The sequence below is a fragment of the Lacerta agilis genome, chromosome 11 (assembly GCF_009819535.1).
Source record: "Lacerta agilis isolate rLacAgi1 chromosome 11, rLacAgi1.pri, whole genome shotgun sequence".
Taxonomy (NCBI): Eukaryota; Metazoa; Chordata; class Lepidosauria; order Squamata; family Lacertidae; genus Lacerta; species Lacerta agilis.
In genome coordinates, this window is record NC_046322.1 from 58,380,152 (window position 1) to 58,394,410 (window position 14,259).

Consider the following 14,259-nt stretch of genomic DNA (forward strand, 5'->3'; position numbering starts at 1 on the left):
GTAGGCTTGGTTTCCATATTGGGGTGTTAACGCTGTGCCCCCTCCATTGTAGGCTCAACTTGCACTTATGTGTAAATAAGCCATCTATCGCAAAGACACCAGCATCATTCGGAAGGAAACACGAACCTTGGGAATCCCTGGAATCTCACACCACTGGGAGATTGGGATGGGGTGCAGCAGTATATAAGTATAATAGCTATTATGGAAGCACTTGCTATGAGAAAGCCTGAATATGCATTACACCCCACATGGGACTCTCAGCAAGGCAGCCAACACTTTTAGCTGTACTATTCTTAAATAATTTTAAATACACAAATTACTCTAAGCATGGTGTGTTAGAGATTCAGATGGTATGTATCAGAAATCCTTACCTACTAATATTCTCAGGAGGCAATGTGCTCCAAATTAAATCATGTTTCCAAAGAAACAGGAATTGGCAAACAGCAGTATTGCACAAGAGGAGGAGGATATCAAATATCTTACCATGAACCAAAGGACCCACAACAAGATGATGAGAAATTTCATCAGAGGAATGTTATTTAATGGGGAACTGAATAATCTGTTTTCCTATTATTATTATTATTATTATTATTATTAATCAATGAGACTAAGGAAGTAAGCCACACACAGATACATTTTAAAAAAGCAGTTATGAATAGAAATATTACTGGAATGAAGAATTACCTCAGAATTTGTCTTTAAATTAATCATTTGAAAACAGCAAAGTTTCCAGGAGAGATGGTTAATATCCCAGATTACTAGAAGAAATGATAGACAATATTTTGAAAAACAGCTGATCTTAACTCCTTATTAGTAAGTAGCAAGAGACTGAAAAGGAGAAAATGTTGGGGCAAATTTTTAAGGATGATGGAAAAATAGTATAAGAACTGAACAGGATTTTTTCCTTCAATAGGATGATGATCAGGTGTTTTTGTTTCATTTTGTTTATTTGACTTTTGTGCAAGCCAGTTTTTGCTTGTTTGTGCAAACCAATTTTTGCTTGCACAAAGTGGTTGATAAGTACTGATTTTCTACTCCTTTGAATGTGCCTGGTGTTCTGAGCAAAATTTTATAGCTCAAAAATATATATTCATCTGCACAAAGCCTTAGTTGATATACCGTACTTTCCTTTCCCACAAGATGAGTTACAAAACATGCTTTGATAATGTTGAAAATGTTACATACTATTTTCCTGTCATAGGATTCTCCGCTGCTGTAAGTTGTGGCAAGGGTAGATGCACATTCTTCCAGATACCAAGGTTTCCGCCCACTTTCAGCTGTGCTGCTGATGGAGATCGTGTAGATGCTATTGGTGTAGCCATCACAGGAACAATGGTCCTTACTCCTTCCACCATTTCCAGAAGCCCAAACATAAATGGAACCCAAGCTGTTTCGGCCCTATTTGAAATAAGTAGGGAAAGGGTAGTTAATGCAATTTAGTAAGCATGTAAGTATCCCTTATTTGTTCTCCTTTTCTGGGAGGTGCTATTTACAGCACAATCCCATACCTCTCTCCCCATAAACAAGTCCCATTGAGTTAAATGAGTTCCTCCCACATATGTGGGGGCAGGATAGAATATTCCCTGAAACCAATATATAGCTTGATTACCACTGCAGCCCACTCTCTTTCCCCCAGAATAACTGGTCTGGAGAAGAGTGGGAGATTGCCTACTTTTAAGCACCTGAACTGACCCAGACAGAATGGAACAAATATTTCTGATTAAAAATCTAATTTACATATTAATTACTATTGATCATTCAGATAGGATTTGCAGTGTACCTTTATTATCTCTGAGAGCATAAAATCCCAAGATATCTGTGCATCTTTACTTCCTGGATTTCTTGTCCTCTTATTTTTCTCAAATTTCCAAGAATTAGAGAAGACCAGAATTTTTGTCTTCTCATAATTTATTGAGAGTTTATTGGTTTCACAATAGGAAACCAGGAAGAGTAGAAGACATTTCAGAGCTATTGTCGCCAGTGATAATAAGGCCATGTCATCCACATGCAGTAAGAGTGGGACTGGGATTTGATTGATTTTGGGGGCATGTGATTCTGTTTTTAGAATGTGCTCTGTAAGATCTGATAAACATACCGTATATCGCGGCATACAAGGCGACTCGGCGTATAAGACAGCCCCCCAACTTTTCAAGGTGAAAAACAGAGTTTGGGGTATACTCACCCAGCCCAGGCTCCATGGTGGCTGAGGTGGTGGCGGCGGCTGGAGCAGCGGGGAGAGCTTCCCCTCTAGCCGCAGAGGAGCGCTCCACACTTGCCGCTCACGCCCAGCCCGGGCTCCATGGCGGCGGCTGAAGCGGCGGGGAGAGCTTCCCCTCTAGCTGAACGGAGTGCTCCGCGCTTGCCGCCCACACCCAGCCCGGGCTCCATGGTGGCGGAGGTGGCTGAAGCGGAGGGGAGAGCTTCCCCTCTAGCAGCACGGAGCGCTCCGTGCTTGCCGCCCACGCCCAGCCCGGGCTCCATGGCGGCGGCTGAAGCGGCGGGGAGAGCTTCCCCTCTAGCCGAACGGAGCGCTCCACGCTTGCCGCCCACGCCCAGCCCAGGCTCCATGGCGGCTGAGGCAGCGGCAGCGGCTGGAGCGGCGGGAAGAGGCTCCATGGCGGCTGAGACTGCGCATGAATGCTGACACGGCGCACGCAGCCAGCGGCGGGACGGAACTCCGCATAGCGTCCCAAGATGTTGCCAGCGTACAAGACGACCCCCGACTTTAGACAAGATTTTTCGGGATTAAAAAGTCGTCTTGTACGCCACGATATACGGTAAATTAAAAAGAAAAGGGGCAAGAATACACCCTTGTTTTACATCTTTCGCATTAGGAATGTTGGAATTGAGGTGACCTTTGGCATTATGTTTGATCTGGCAGATGTTAAAGGGATATAAATTCTGTATTAAGATCAGCAAGTGTTGATTGCTTCCTAACTCTACAAGCTTCTTACACAATATCACACAATCAACTGATTCAAAGGCACCATGAAAATCTATGAAAGCTGCATAAATCTTGGACTGGTTCTGAAGTCTATATTTTTCAACCAAATGTGTAAGTATGAGACAATGGTCTAAGACAGAGCAGCCTTTGGAAAAACCTATTTGTTCTTTTCCCTGGTAAGTTTAGATTTTTCATCCCAGTAAGTAATTTTAAGTAAATGACACTATTTAGAGGGAAGAAACTCCCATGAAAATCCTTGTTATTACATATTTTTTGTGGCTGTTTATTTGTATATATCTTAAAATTTTATATGGCTAATATTTGTAATGCCTAATAAAGGTTTAGTGAAGGAAGGAAGTATTTTGATATGCTTTGGCTACTTACTCTGACTGTATACAATTTCTTCCATTTAAGTCCCATGGAAACCAATGGAATAATCTAGTTTCAACTAACTTTAGCTGGACTGAGGTTTCTGTGTATGAGGTACAGTACACAATTACGCATTGCAATTCAATTAGCACTATAGAAAACACATACTATTCCCAATTCATCATTCAGATCTGAGCATTTCTATCTTCCATGTGAATCTGTGAAATTATTTTAATTCACAGCTCTCTGCTATGATCTGTTTTTCATCTCACTGATCTCTTTCAATGAATGATTAAAAATCTTTGCTATTTCTAAAGAAAGACCAATTCCTTCTTACATTCTGATCTCATACCAATTACCATCTGTAATTTCTCTCCACAAATGTATCATTTAGAAATTACAGACATGAAAAATAACCTTTAAAAAAACCAAAGTTTTGGATTCTATTGTCTCTGCTATCTGTGTGGTTAACTTCCTCTCTTCGGATTACAAAATTATTAGTACCAAATTGCCTGCTGTTGCCCACAGCTTCTCCTGTTCTAATCTCTCCAGGTCACTGATTCTGTCTTCCTGTATATTTCCTACCACTTAAGATTTAGTTTTCTTTCTCCCAGCCAATTTGGTCACTGTTGAACTGACTAAAGAAAGAAGGGAAGGGGGGAAAGTGAAGAAAGACTCATTAACTAACTTCAGTTCACATTCAGCATACCTGCCAGTCAGAGAAATGTGATGGTGCTGACTTAGGCAAGAGTTTATTAATTTTATTTTAGGCGACGTGATGAAAACCAAATACTTAAAGTCAACACTGTATAACTCTAAGCTACATTTTTCTTCCATCAACAGGCTATTAACACAGTAAGACATTTTCCATGATTGACTGGTGCTAATTTCTCACTGGCCTTGAATGCAAGTTTGGGGGGAATGGCAAATCTGTAAGCACATTTTGCCATGTCAAATCCCAAAATATAATCTTTTGGATATAGAGTGTTTCTTATTGTATTTGGTATTATTCAGCTCTCTGCAGAGTTCAGAGATAATTTTTCTTGTAGCCTAATTGGCTAGGGCTTATACCACTTTTTGGTTCCTTCCAGAAATACTGGTACTGTAATGAGTTTTGCTAGTTAAGCAGTTTATATCCTGTTTCTGCCACAATTTTCAAATGGTAAGAACCCTGACACAACCAACAAGAACCTATTGGTGATACTGAAGGGAAAGAGGGTCTTAAGATACTCATGTGCTGTATAGAGCCCAGAATGTACATTAGGTTTTTCCCTGTCTCCCCAGTCTCTATTCCTGCACCAAGTCAGCTTAATGGTTTCTGGTTAATTGTAAATTGTGTTGCCACAGCTATTTATTGGCTGGTATCTATAGTCACAGAAGACAAGCTTTTGCAAGCTTCATAATTTTTATTTAAAAGTAATGGTATGAATGTATCTGAATCAGGTTACTTTTTTCTTGCTTTTAGTAGAGGGGGAAATGAGGAAGGTGCCAAGTTAAGAAACAAAAATATTGCCCAGGATTTTAAGGAGCATTTTTATTCTAGACTTGTAGAGGACAGATTTTAAATGCATAAATTGGCATGAATATGCTGAAGTATCATAACAGGCTATGTAGTAACTCAGAATTTTGCTTTTCTTTAGAATAACGGCCAAAACAGCTTCAAGCTATTCCCCAAAGAGCTATAATTAGTATTTAACAGTGCAAACATAAGAAAACAAAAGCTGCTGCTGGCTGGAATCTGAAATTGGAACCTGTGGAATGCAAGACATTTTACTTTCCCAAACACAATAAAGTCAGCAGCATAACTACATATTGTGTATTTTCACTCTGGCTAACAGTTCAAGCTGTTAGTAGTAGCCTAGCTTTCCTCCTCGTGAGAGAAGTATTTCTGAACATTTTTGTCACTAGATAGATGCTCTGAGATCTTGAAAACAATCTTAAATTCACATTTGGTTGTATTAAACATCTCCAACGTAGATTGTGATAAAGTTTTGAGGGTGATAATTTGCTTAAGTTCAGTGGGTCTACTCTGTGACTTAGTTGGATAACATCCAATAATGTCTCCAGATGTCAGAGAGGCAATACACTAATTTATTTTCAAAGTCCAACAAACTCATACACCCTGAATCAGAATCCCCTTCTGCTATATGTGAGGTCGGGCAAGTAGAAAATTAATTTTATGAAATGGTACCTGACCTCTTTAATTAATATATATATAGTGTATCTCAAAATCAGATTTTTAACTTACTACTTATAGATGATCTTTAATGGTGCAAGTTTTGCATTTTTAGGCTGAAATTAGACATGACTGCAATTGCACACAGCTTCTCCCCGCTCCTGACATTTTTAAAACCAAAAGCAACTGTGAAGCCAGCAAATTTAAGTGGAATAATGGTGGCAAGCTGCTTAACTCCATTCTCACTGGCTGCTTTACCTCCTGCACATAGCTGCCTTTCTACCCAGAGGGGAAAGAGACAGATACAAAATCTATTATGGAAAGGGGAAAAACAATTTGGGAGTATGACTAGGTATGTGTGACTTTTAATTAGGAAATATGTGGCATGCTGCTTTATGCTTTAACAACAATACTATGCATTTATTAATAATAATTTCATTTATAGACCACCCTTCATTCAAAAACCAGGATAGTTATGTACAAGTAATGCAGGTTCTCCTTCATGGAGAGCACGTGTTGGGGTGGGGGCAACCATGACATCCCCCTGTTGCTGGGCGGGTTAGTATGGATGGCCACGAAGCTGATAGGGCACCTTCAATTGTTGCTGGGGAGAATTTGATGTTGCAGAGTTTGAATGACTGTTGGGGTGCTATTTATTCCCTGTGCGCAGCGTTGAGCTGCCTCTTTTCGCTGCGTGCATCGGATCACCCGCCCACCCTCCCTATATTTAGGGCTGTTCGCGTTGACCTTGCTACGCCTGTCATGGGGTCGTCTGCTTTGGGGCAGGGGCCTGGTAGGAATTTTTCCATTTGGCTAATTGGCTGGCGCCATTTGGTTTTTGCCTACTGCAGGCAAATTGTCACAACTTACAAGGTTGTGGTTAGGCATTGGTTAATTTTGGTTGGTGGAGGGATTATGGTTGGCTGTGCCGGCCCCTCCAATGATGCTGCTGCAAGGGAATTCCGTTAAAGGAATCCAGGGGCTCGCCATGCTCTTGTCCGAACCCCTGTCAAGGGGCTAGGGCCATGCAAGAGCCCCTGGGAGCATTTGGGGAGAGGTGAGAGCCTGGCACCCAGCTCTATTCTCTCCCCAAAATGTTTTCCCTTACTGACTTTCGCAGGCTTGCAGATGTCAGTTCTGTTCCTACCTCTAGGTGGGAACAGATAGTCGCTAACCAATGCCTAAGCAACCACTCAGATTCTGCAATCAATAAAGTTGTGGCCAAAAAATTATCCCAAAAACCAAAAACAACATTTTGTGTGAACTCTTGTCTTTATTTGGGGATGTCCTGGGGGCCCTCAACACGCAACAGCACTAATACTAAACTCAATACACCTGTCTATTATGCAGATGCCAGGGTTAAGGAATAAAGACAGCATGCTATGACCATGCAGCCCCTCCACAAACCCCTTCTGTTTTGCACGCACACACACACACACACCCTCACCGGTCTTAACCAAAGTTTGGGCTTACATTGGTACTCTTATTGCCTGTGCTCATTATTAGCTAGGACTCATAGTTAATAAAGGATTTGAAACCAGTATCAAATCTCTTTTCAAGGCAACTTTAAAAACTTCATGGCTTCAGTGCCAGCCGATGATATGTTGCTTCCTGAGGCAAAGGACATTTCATTTACAGAAGTTAACTGGACTGCCAGTTCAATCTTACTCCAACACTGGCAATGTAGTAGCGTTCTCCACCACACCTGAAGCAACATGATAGTCTAGTGACCAGGACGGGCTGTGTAGCATGTACAGCTTTGTTGTTCTCCAAAGGGCAGTGGTCTGGGTTTACTCCCAAGCCTCTGGTGCCCAAGATGGTCATCTCCCTCTGCCTGATGTTAGGCTTGGCTTCCAGTTTCATGATGGTGCTCATGCAACCTTAAACTATGGTCAATAAATACCTTATTTATGGAAACATCTCCCATCAGCCCTGACCCTTGGCCTGGCTGGGGCTGACAGAAGCTGAAGCTGCAATATAGCTCAGTCAGTACAGTATGAGACTCTTGGATCTCAGGGTTGTGGGTTCAAGCCCTACCTTGGGTGAAAGAATCCTGCGTTGCAGGGGGTTTGGAATAGATGACCCTTGGGATCCCTTCCAAATCTACAGTTCTATGAATCCGGTATTGAGGATATAAGATCCAGAACAAACAAAAAATAGGTATGATAAAAATTATTACAAGTTTTGGGGGGGGGGGACACCAGCTTGTCCCTTTATACCCTACTGCTGTGATATTCTAAAGAAAAATAACTTTCTTTAGTTTGCTGAGACATAAACTTCATGCTCTGTGATTTTTTAGAAAAATTAGGATTTCACTTCTGCATTTTAATGCATCATATTTCTGAAGTACTTCAACACAAAGTGTGTTAATTGTCCATGACTGTTGTTCATTGTGAGGACATTCTGATATCTTAAAGTCAAATGTAATTACCTATAAAATACCATGAACCAGATGCCTAGTGGGTTGAGCTACAACTATATGACCAGTGTAAAAGAGAGCGGATATTTCTCAAAATGTCCAGTGGACAGCGTATAAGAAAGGTCAGAGTAAACAAATTGAACTCTTTCAGGACCCAAGGCAATTCACAGCATAAATTAAACAGATACCATTGAAAACATGCAATAAATATAAATATTAAAATCCAGTTTAATAAGAAACCCTATTAAAAACAGCATTAAAAACCTTAAAACCATTTAAATGGATAGCTCAGTTGGTTAGAGTATGGTACTGATAATGCAAAGGTTGCATGTTCGACCCCCATATGGGACAGCTGCATATTCCTGCATTGAAATGTTTTTGATTCACTGGCTGCATTTGAAGTACTTGTGTGAGTGTTAATTCTTCCCAGCAAACTTGTAAGTATTATCTTAACTGCTTTTGTTGTGCTGCATTGTTAATAGGGCTCTGAGCTATTTATAATGTTCATAGTGGATAAACTTCTGTATGCTTTATGTATTTGTGGAAAATATTCCCCAATATACGGTACATTTTTTAAAAACCATTGCAATGGGGGGGGGACTCACAGAGGACTGAGGATCCTTTTGCAAATGCTGACAGTGATGCGTGATATCACAATGACAGAGCTCTGAATCACATATCCTTGTTTAGGGGTGCCCACCTAGACATGGTGGGAACAGATTTCTTTTCATATGTCTGCGCTGTCTGCATATAAAGAAGGGAGCAGTGCGTCATATTTCAAGAGTTAAAGGTGCCTGTAGAAGGGGGGGGGTACTGAATCTCCCCTCTCCCTCACCTTATAGAGATCTGCTGCCCTCCCCCATATGCTTCCCTGGCCTCGTTATGTATTTATTCATTGCATTTATACACCACCTTTCCTACAAGGGAATTATTGACACAAAATATTATCTGATGGAGCCTGGGCTTCCCTATTTTACCTACCCTTGGTGGGTGTGAGGCTGTTCCAACACTTCTCTCAGGCTGTTGGTGTTCCATAAAAGAGCTGATGGTTCTGTGCTCCTTAGCCTGGGCTCCCTGACTTCTCTGATTTCACTCACATTTCTCTTCTCCAGTAACAGAGGCAGAGCTAGGAAACGGGGAAACAGAAACTCCCCTCTCACCGACCTTCTCTTCTGCTCTAGGAATTGGCAGCTGTATTGCAGCTGTTAACACTTGCGGAACCTTCAAGGAACCTCCAAGCCAAGAGCAAGGAGAGGCACTTGGCTTGTGGGGTGTGCATCAAGTTGGGGGGCGGCGGCAAGGAGATGGCCCTTACGCTGCACCCAGCTGTTGCTTTTCCTCTTCAAGTTGTGCTCAAATTAGCAATTCAGTTTTCAGACCTATGGTCTGGTGGGCAATCAGTCCTAACCCTCTCACAATTATTCAGGTGAGTGTGTTGATTTTCATTGGGACCATGGCCTGCAGAGTGTGGCCTTCGCTGAAATTATCTCAGAGTTGGAAATCAATTCAAAGAGTCAAAGTACATCTTACAGTGGACCACTATTAATTCATGGATACGATTTTACCTAGCATATTGATTGTTTTTTGAAATATTATGTTATTTTGACATTGCACTTACAGAAGCTATAGCCAAAGCCAAAACGTCAGGTTTCGAGAAAATTAAAGCTATTTTTGTGGAATAGGTTTTTTAATTATTTAGCTAGCCAAATTATAATGCTGTACAAGCTGCATACTTAGCAGGGCTAGCTAGATCTGCATACTCATGTAGCGCTGCACAGCTCTAGCATAGCTTATCATTCTTAGTGTAATGGAGAATGGGAGGACAGGCTCTGAAACCTAAATCAGACACCTTGGCTTTTTGCCTGGGTCGGCACAGTGGCCTCCTTCTTGTTCCCAATACACCATTCTCTTACTTGAGCTGGACGAGAGCCAAAATGTTTGATGGACATTAATGATCAGATGTTGTGCTGCTGAGTCTCTTGTGAGAACTCTGCTTGGTGCCTCCCCTCTCATCATCACTGCCCCCTTTCATCTCTCTCGCTTCACCAACTTTGGCATTGGAGTGTGTGTTCAAAGTGTTGATAGGAACAGAAGGCGCTCTTACAATCACAAAACAACTGTCAGTCTTCTGAAGGCGGAGGAAGAATTTTTAATTATTCAGAAATAAGTTTTTTTTAATAGAAACAAGAGGCCAAAGCATCAGTCTAAAGGGTAACAATTGTATTTTATGAATTCTAACTGTTCAGTAGGCTGTGATCCTAAGTACTGGATGTTATGGACATTTTCCAACTAAGTGTACTTAGTCCTGCTTCCAAAGTAGGTTGTATGTTGTTGTTTTTTGGTGTTGGCATTGGTTGCCTTCCATGAAATAAGCTTCCTTTATTTCCCCATGAAACCTATGGGCATGGGATTTGCAAGAAAAATAAACTCTAAACCCTTTCATTGGGCTGTCTTAAGGATGACCAAAGAATGTTCAGTGAAATATTACAATACTGCGTAAACTCTATATTGCTTTCTATACAGAAGTAATAATACCCACCCACCTTATTTTTTGTCAGTTCACATGTTCTGTGCAGCCGAATTGTTGTTGTTCCTTTTGTCCCCTTTCCATTTTCTGTACCTTGTCCTACAGTCTCAAAATCACTGTGTGATATCACAGGAGGCAGCTTTTTAATTACTTCTATTGCCTGCTCATCTTGTCATTGGCATATTATGGAGAGACACAGACAGTGGAGAAAAAGTAGATGAATCAGCCACTCTGTCCATTTCTATACTGTTCTCATGTCCAATTACTCCATGTTTAAGATACAGGTTCTTCAGTTTAAATGTAAAATTTCAGTTCACTGTCTTAGAAGCTTTTGATAAGCGACATTAAATGAGTTAACATAAAACTGAAGTAAGTGTACAGTGGAATCCCCGCTTACATGAGGGGTCTGTTCCTGGCTGCCACAGGTGTCAGCCCCTTCCATTCCCATCCATTCCACCCCATCCTGCCCTGCCTCCTTTTGGTGCTGAAAAAGTGCACATGTGCACAGTTGAGCACAATTTGAACACACACAAATGGGGAGTTGTGTGTATACAAGCACATTCTTGAAGAGATAAATGTGGTCCCAGCTCCTGCCCACCTAGCAGTTCGAAAGCACGTCAAAGTGCAAGTAGATAAATAGGGACCACTCCAGCAGGAAGGTAAACAGCGTTTCCGTGCGTTGCTCTGGTTCGCCAGAAGCGGCATTGTCATGCTGGCCACATGACCCGGAAGCTGTCTGCGGACAAACGCCAGCTCCCTCAGCCTATAGAGCGAGATGAGCGTCGCAACCCCAGAGTCGGACACGACTGGACTTGATGGTCAGGGGTCCCTTTACCTTTTTATGCACACCTTTGAGCATTTATGCATTGATTATTATGTATTTATTGCGTTTATTGCTTTTCTCTAAAAAGCTCAGGATGGCATACATGGTTCCCCCCCCCTTACACAACAACCCTGTGAGGTAGGTTTGCCTAAGAGGCAGTCACTGGCCCAGTATCACCCAGTGATCTTCATGGCCAAGTGGGGATTTTAACCCTGGTTTCCTAGGTCCTAGTCTGACATTCTAAATACTGCACCACAGTGGCTTCTGGCTGGGGCATGTATCAGTTGATTGCATCACAGAAGAATTCACGGAATGTACTGTAGTGTTCAGAATTATTAAGGTACAGTGGTACCTCGGTTTAAGAACAATCCAGTTTAAGAACGATTCGGTTTACAAACTCCGCAAAACCGGAAATAGTGTCCCGGTTTGAGAACTTTACCTCGGTCTAAGAACAGAATCCGAATGGTGGAAGGGCACTGGCAGCAGGAGGCCTCATTAGGGAAAGTGCGCCTCGGTTTAAGAACGGTTTTGGTTTAAGAACGGACTTCCGGAACGGATTGAGTTCGTAAACCGAGGTGCCACTGTAATGCTATCGTTTGCACAATTCTTGTATTGTTTATTGTGTATTTATAATACATTCAATTCATGCAGAAGTGCTTGTTGTATATTGAAATATTTTAGGCCACAGACTTACAGTGTGACCTTGAGTAACTCCCCAAGTTATAAACCTTGAGGTTCCCGCCAAACCTCAGTTCAAAGAACCAATTGTGACTGGGGAGTAGTAGCCAGGGGAGCGGACCAGGTAAGGGTAGGGTCCGCTCTTGAAGCATAAAAGGGGATGGAGCCTACCTGGGAGTTCTGTTGGCTCCAGAGCTTCACCTGCCCTACCCTCCCTTCGTTTAGGGCTTTTATTGCAGGTAAATGGGTGTGTGTGTGTGAAGCGGTGAAGGGGTTGTGTTGAGGGGAGTCACTGGCCATACACCGAAAGGTTGTCAGTGCACTCACCTGTGTTGTGGTGAAAAGGGCGCGCGCGGGGGAGGGGGGGCTCTCTGCTTCAACATTCATCTTCCAGAGCCAGCCCAATCCCTAGACAGATTGGTTAACCCTGATGCGCCCCAGATCCCTGGCTGGGGACTGGGAGGGATAAACGCCCAATGCCTAAGCCAAGGTCTTCCTACATCTGAAAGTTTAATAAAGTTGTGGCCAATTTTAATCCCATAACACGTTGTCATGAGTCATTATTCCACCCGGGTGTCACCTGGGGTCGAGGGGTCTCAGCCTGGGCACGCAAAGGGAATACGGAGGAAGGAGGAAAGTAACAAGTTAGCCATGTATGAATTTCTTAAAAAATTGTTGTGGCCATTGTGAGTGCTGCGATATCACAAAAAGTGCTTTTTCAGGGTGAGATCATGGCATGGGTCACGTGACTCGCCTGGGGATGCAGCATGGAAGATGCACAGCCCAGTTATTGATCTGAAAAAGTTGGATGGTATTCTATAGCCACAGTTGCATAGGAGCTTTTAATATATGTTTCTTCACAGAACCAACCAGAACTGGGTTTTTTTCTGGATGCTTTACAACTTTACTTCTGACAACAAAGTACTTTTTGCTCACAGAGTAAAAACATGGAATCTTCCATGTTCAAACTCCCCGGAATTGCAGTTTCCTGGCTATTTTCTCTTAATAAAGTATGCTACCACTTCTGCAAATGCAAACAGCTAATTAAAGTTTACTTCCTACTTTTCTTTATGAAAACCTCAAGGCAAGGAAAATGTAAATAAAAGGAAATAGAGCTCCTTTGATAGACAAGAACCATGTCCCTTGGGCACAGACAAGCTACTGACTTGAGCTGTCATCATAATTTATTGGGTCCTGTTTAAATGTACAGATGATACAAACAGCAGAATTCTGTTGCAAGGCTTCTGTTGCAGAAAATACTAACTTAGCTGTGCGGCTGGCAATAGTTCAATTAGTACATAACTGACCATGTCCAATGGAGATTTTAAAAAAATAGGTGTAAATGTTTAGACCAGTGCTTATATCTTGATAAAAGCACTGTGCGCGCCAACACAAAGTGGCTGCCATGGGCAACAACAACAGAAGAAGTGATGGCACTCCACACTAGAGAGTACTCTCTCACACACAAAAACAACAACAACATTGTGGCTATTAGGCACAAATTGGCAGCCATGGGACATGGAAAAGGAAGAACATAAAAGGAAAGGAAAAAAATCCACAATTTCCCTTGGGATCTTTCTCAAAACACCACCAAATCAAAGAATACATCAGTCTCCATGGACTGACCTGTAAAAATCACAGATCCAGAATTAGACAGCAGAAAAAGCCTCAAGGCACACAATTTTTGTTTCAGTGGGCTCAGCTGAAGAGCACCAAGGAAGGTCTTGCTGGACACCCATTGAGGACACTGGGATTAGACAGCAATGTGCTGTGAATCAAGGGCTCTCCTGCCTCCTAATAGTGGTGGTGAAAAATTTCTAGTCATGAATGTTGGGTGTGTGGCAGCGGCTCACCTCAGGAAACACCAGGTCTTGCACCAGCCCAAGTGCAAGATCTGGAATGAAATGCGTTGGTTCCTTCTCAGATCTGCTCTACATAAAGATGAGTAATGAAGTAACAATGAATGAATAATAAAACAATGGATGCATTAATATATCCATGCATTAATGCTTCATCCAAAATGCATCATTTTTGGAAAGATTTCTAGAGTTCAGGATGGAATGAGCAGTTAAAGGGCTAAAGCTGAGAAGGTCTGTATCTGAGTCAGTGTCTGAAAGGGAGACTCCCTAAGGACCTAATGGATGACACAATGAATTTCATAATGGAAGGTAGGTGGAATATACATCCACGAAAGAAATACAATAAATATCTTTTTAGTTGTGGACAATAGTTCAAGTGATGGAGGTTATTATGTATCCTTTGGTGTTTGTTAAGGTTTGTGATGATTTTAGCATACACACTTTGACAAAGCTCTGTGAAGTAT

The 14,259-nt window shown here is 41.9% G+C and overlaps 1 protein-coding gene across 2 annotated transcripts in view; it reads right to left on the reverse strand.

The window, feature by feature from the left end:
• Positions 1 to 14,259, reverse strand: part of PCSK5 (proprotein convertase subtilisin/kexin type 5) — a 213,173-nt gene that overhangs the window by 103,746 nt on the left and 95,168 nt on the right. For both annotated transcript variants that reach the window (XM_033164114.1, XM_033164112.1), the window contains exon 8: positions 1,186 to 1,398. In XM_033164114.1, the coding sequence (XP_033020005.1) occupies positions 1,186 to 1,398 (213 nt within the window). The remainder of the gene's footprint in view (positions 1 to 1,185; positions 1,399 to 14,259) is intronic.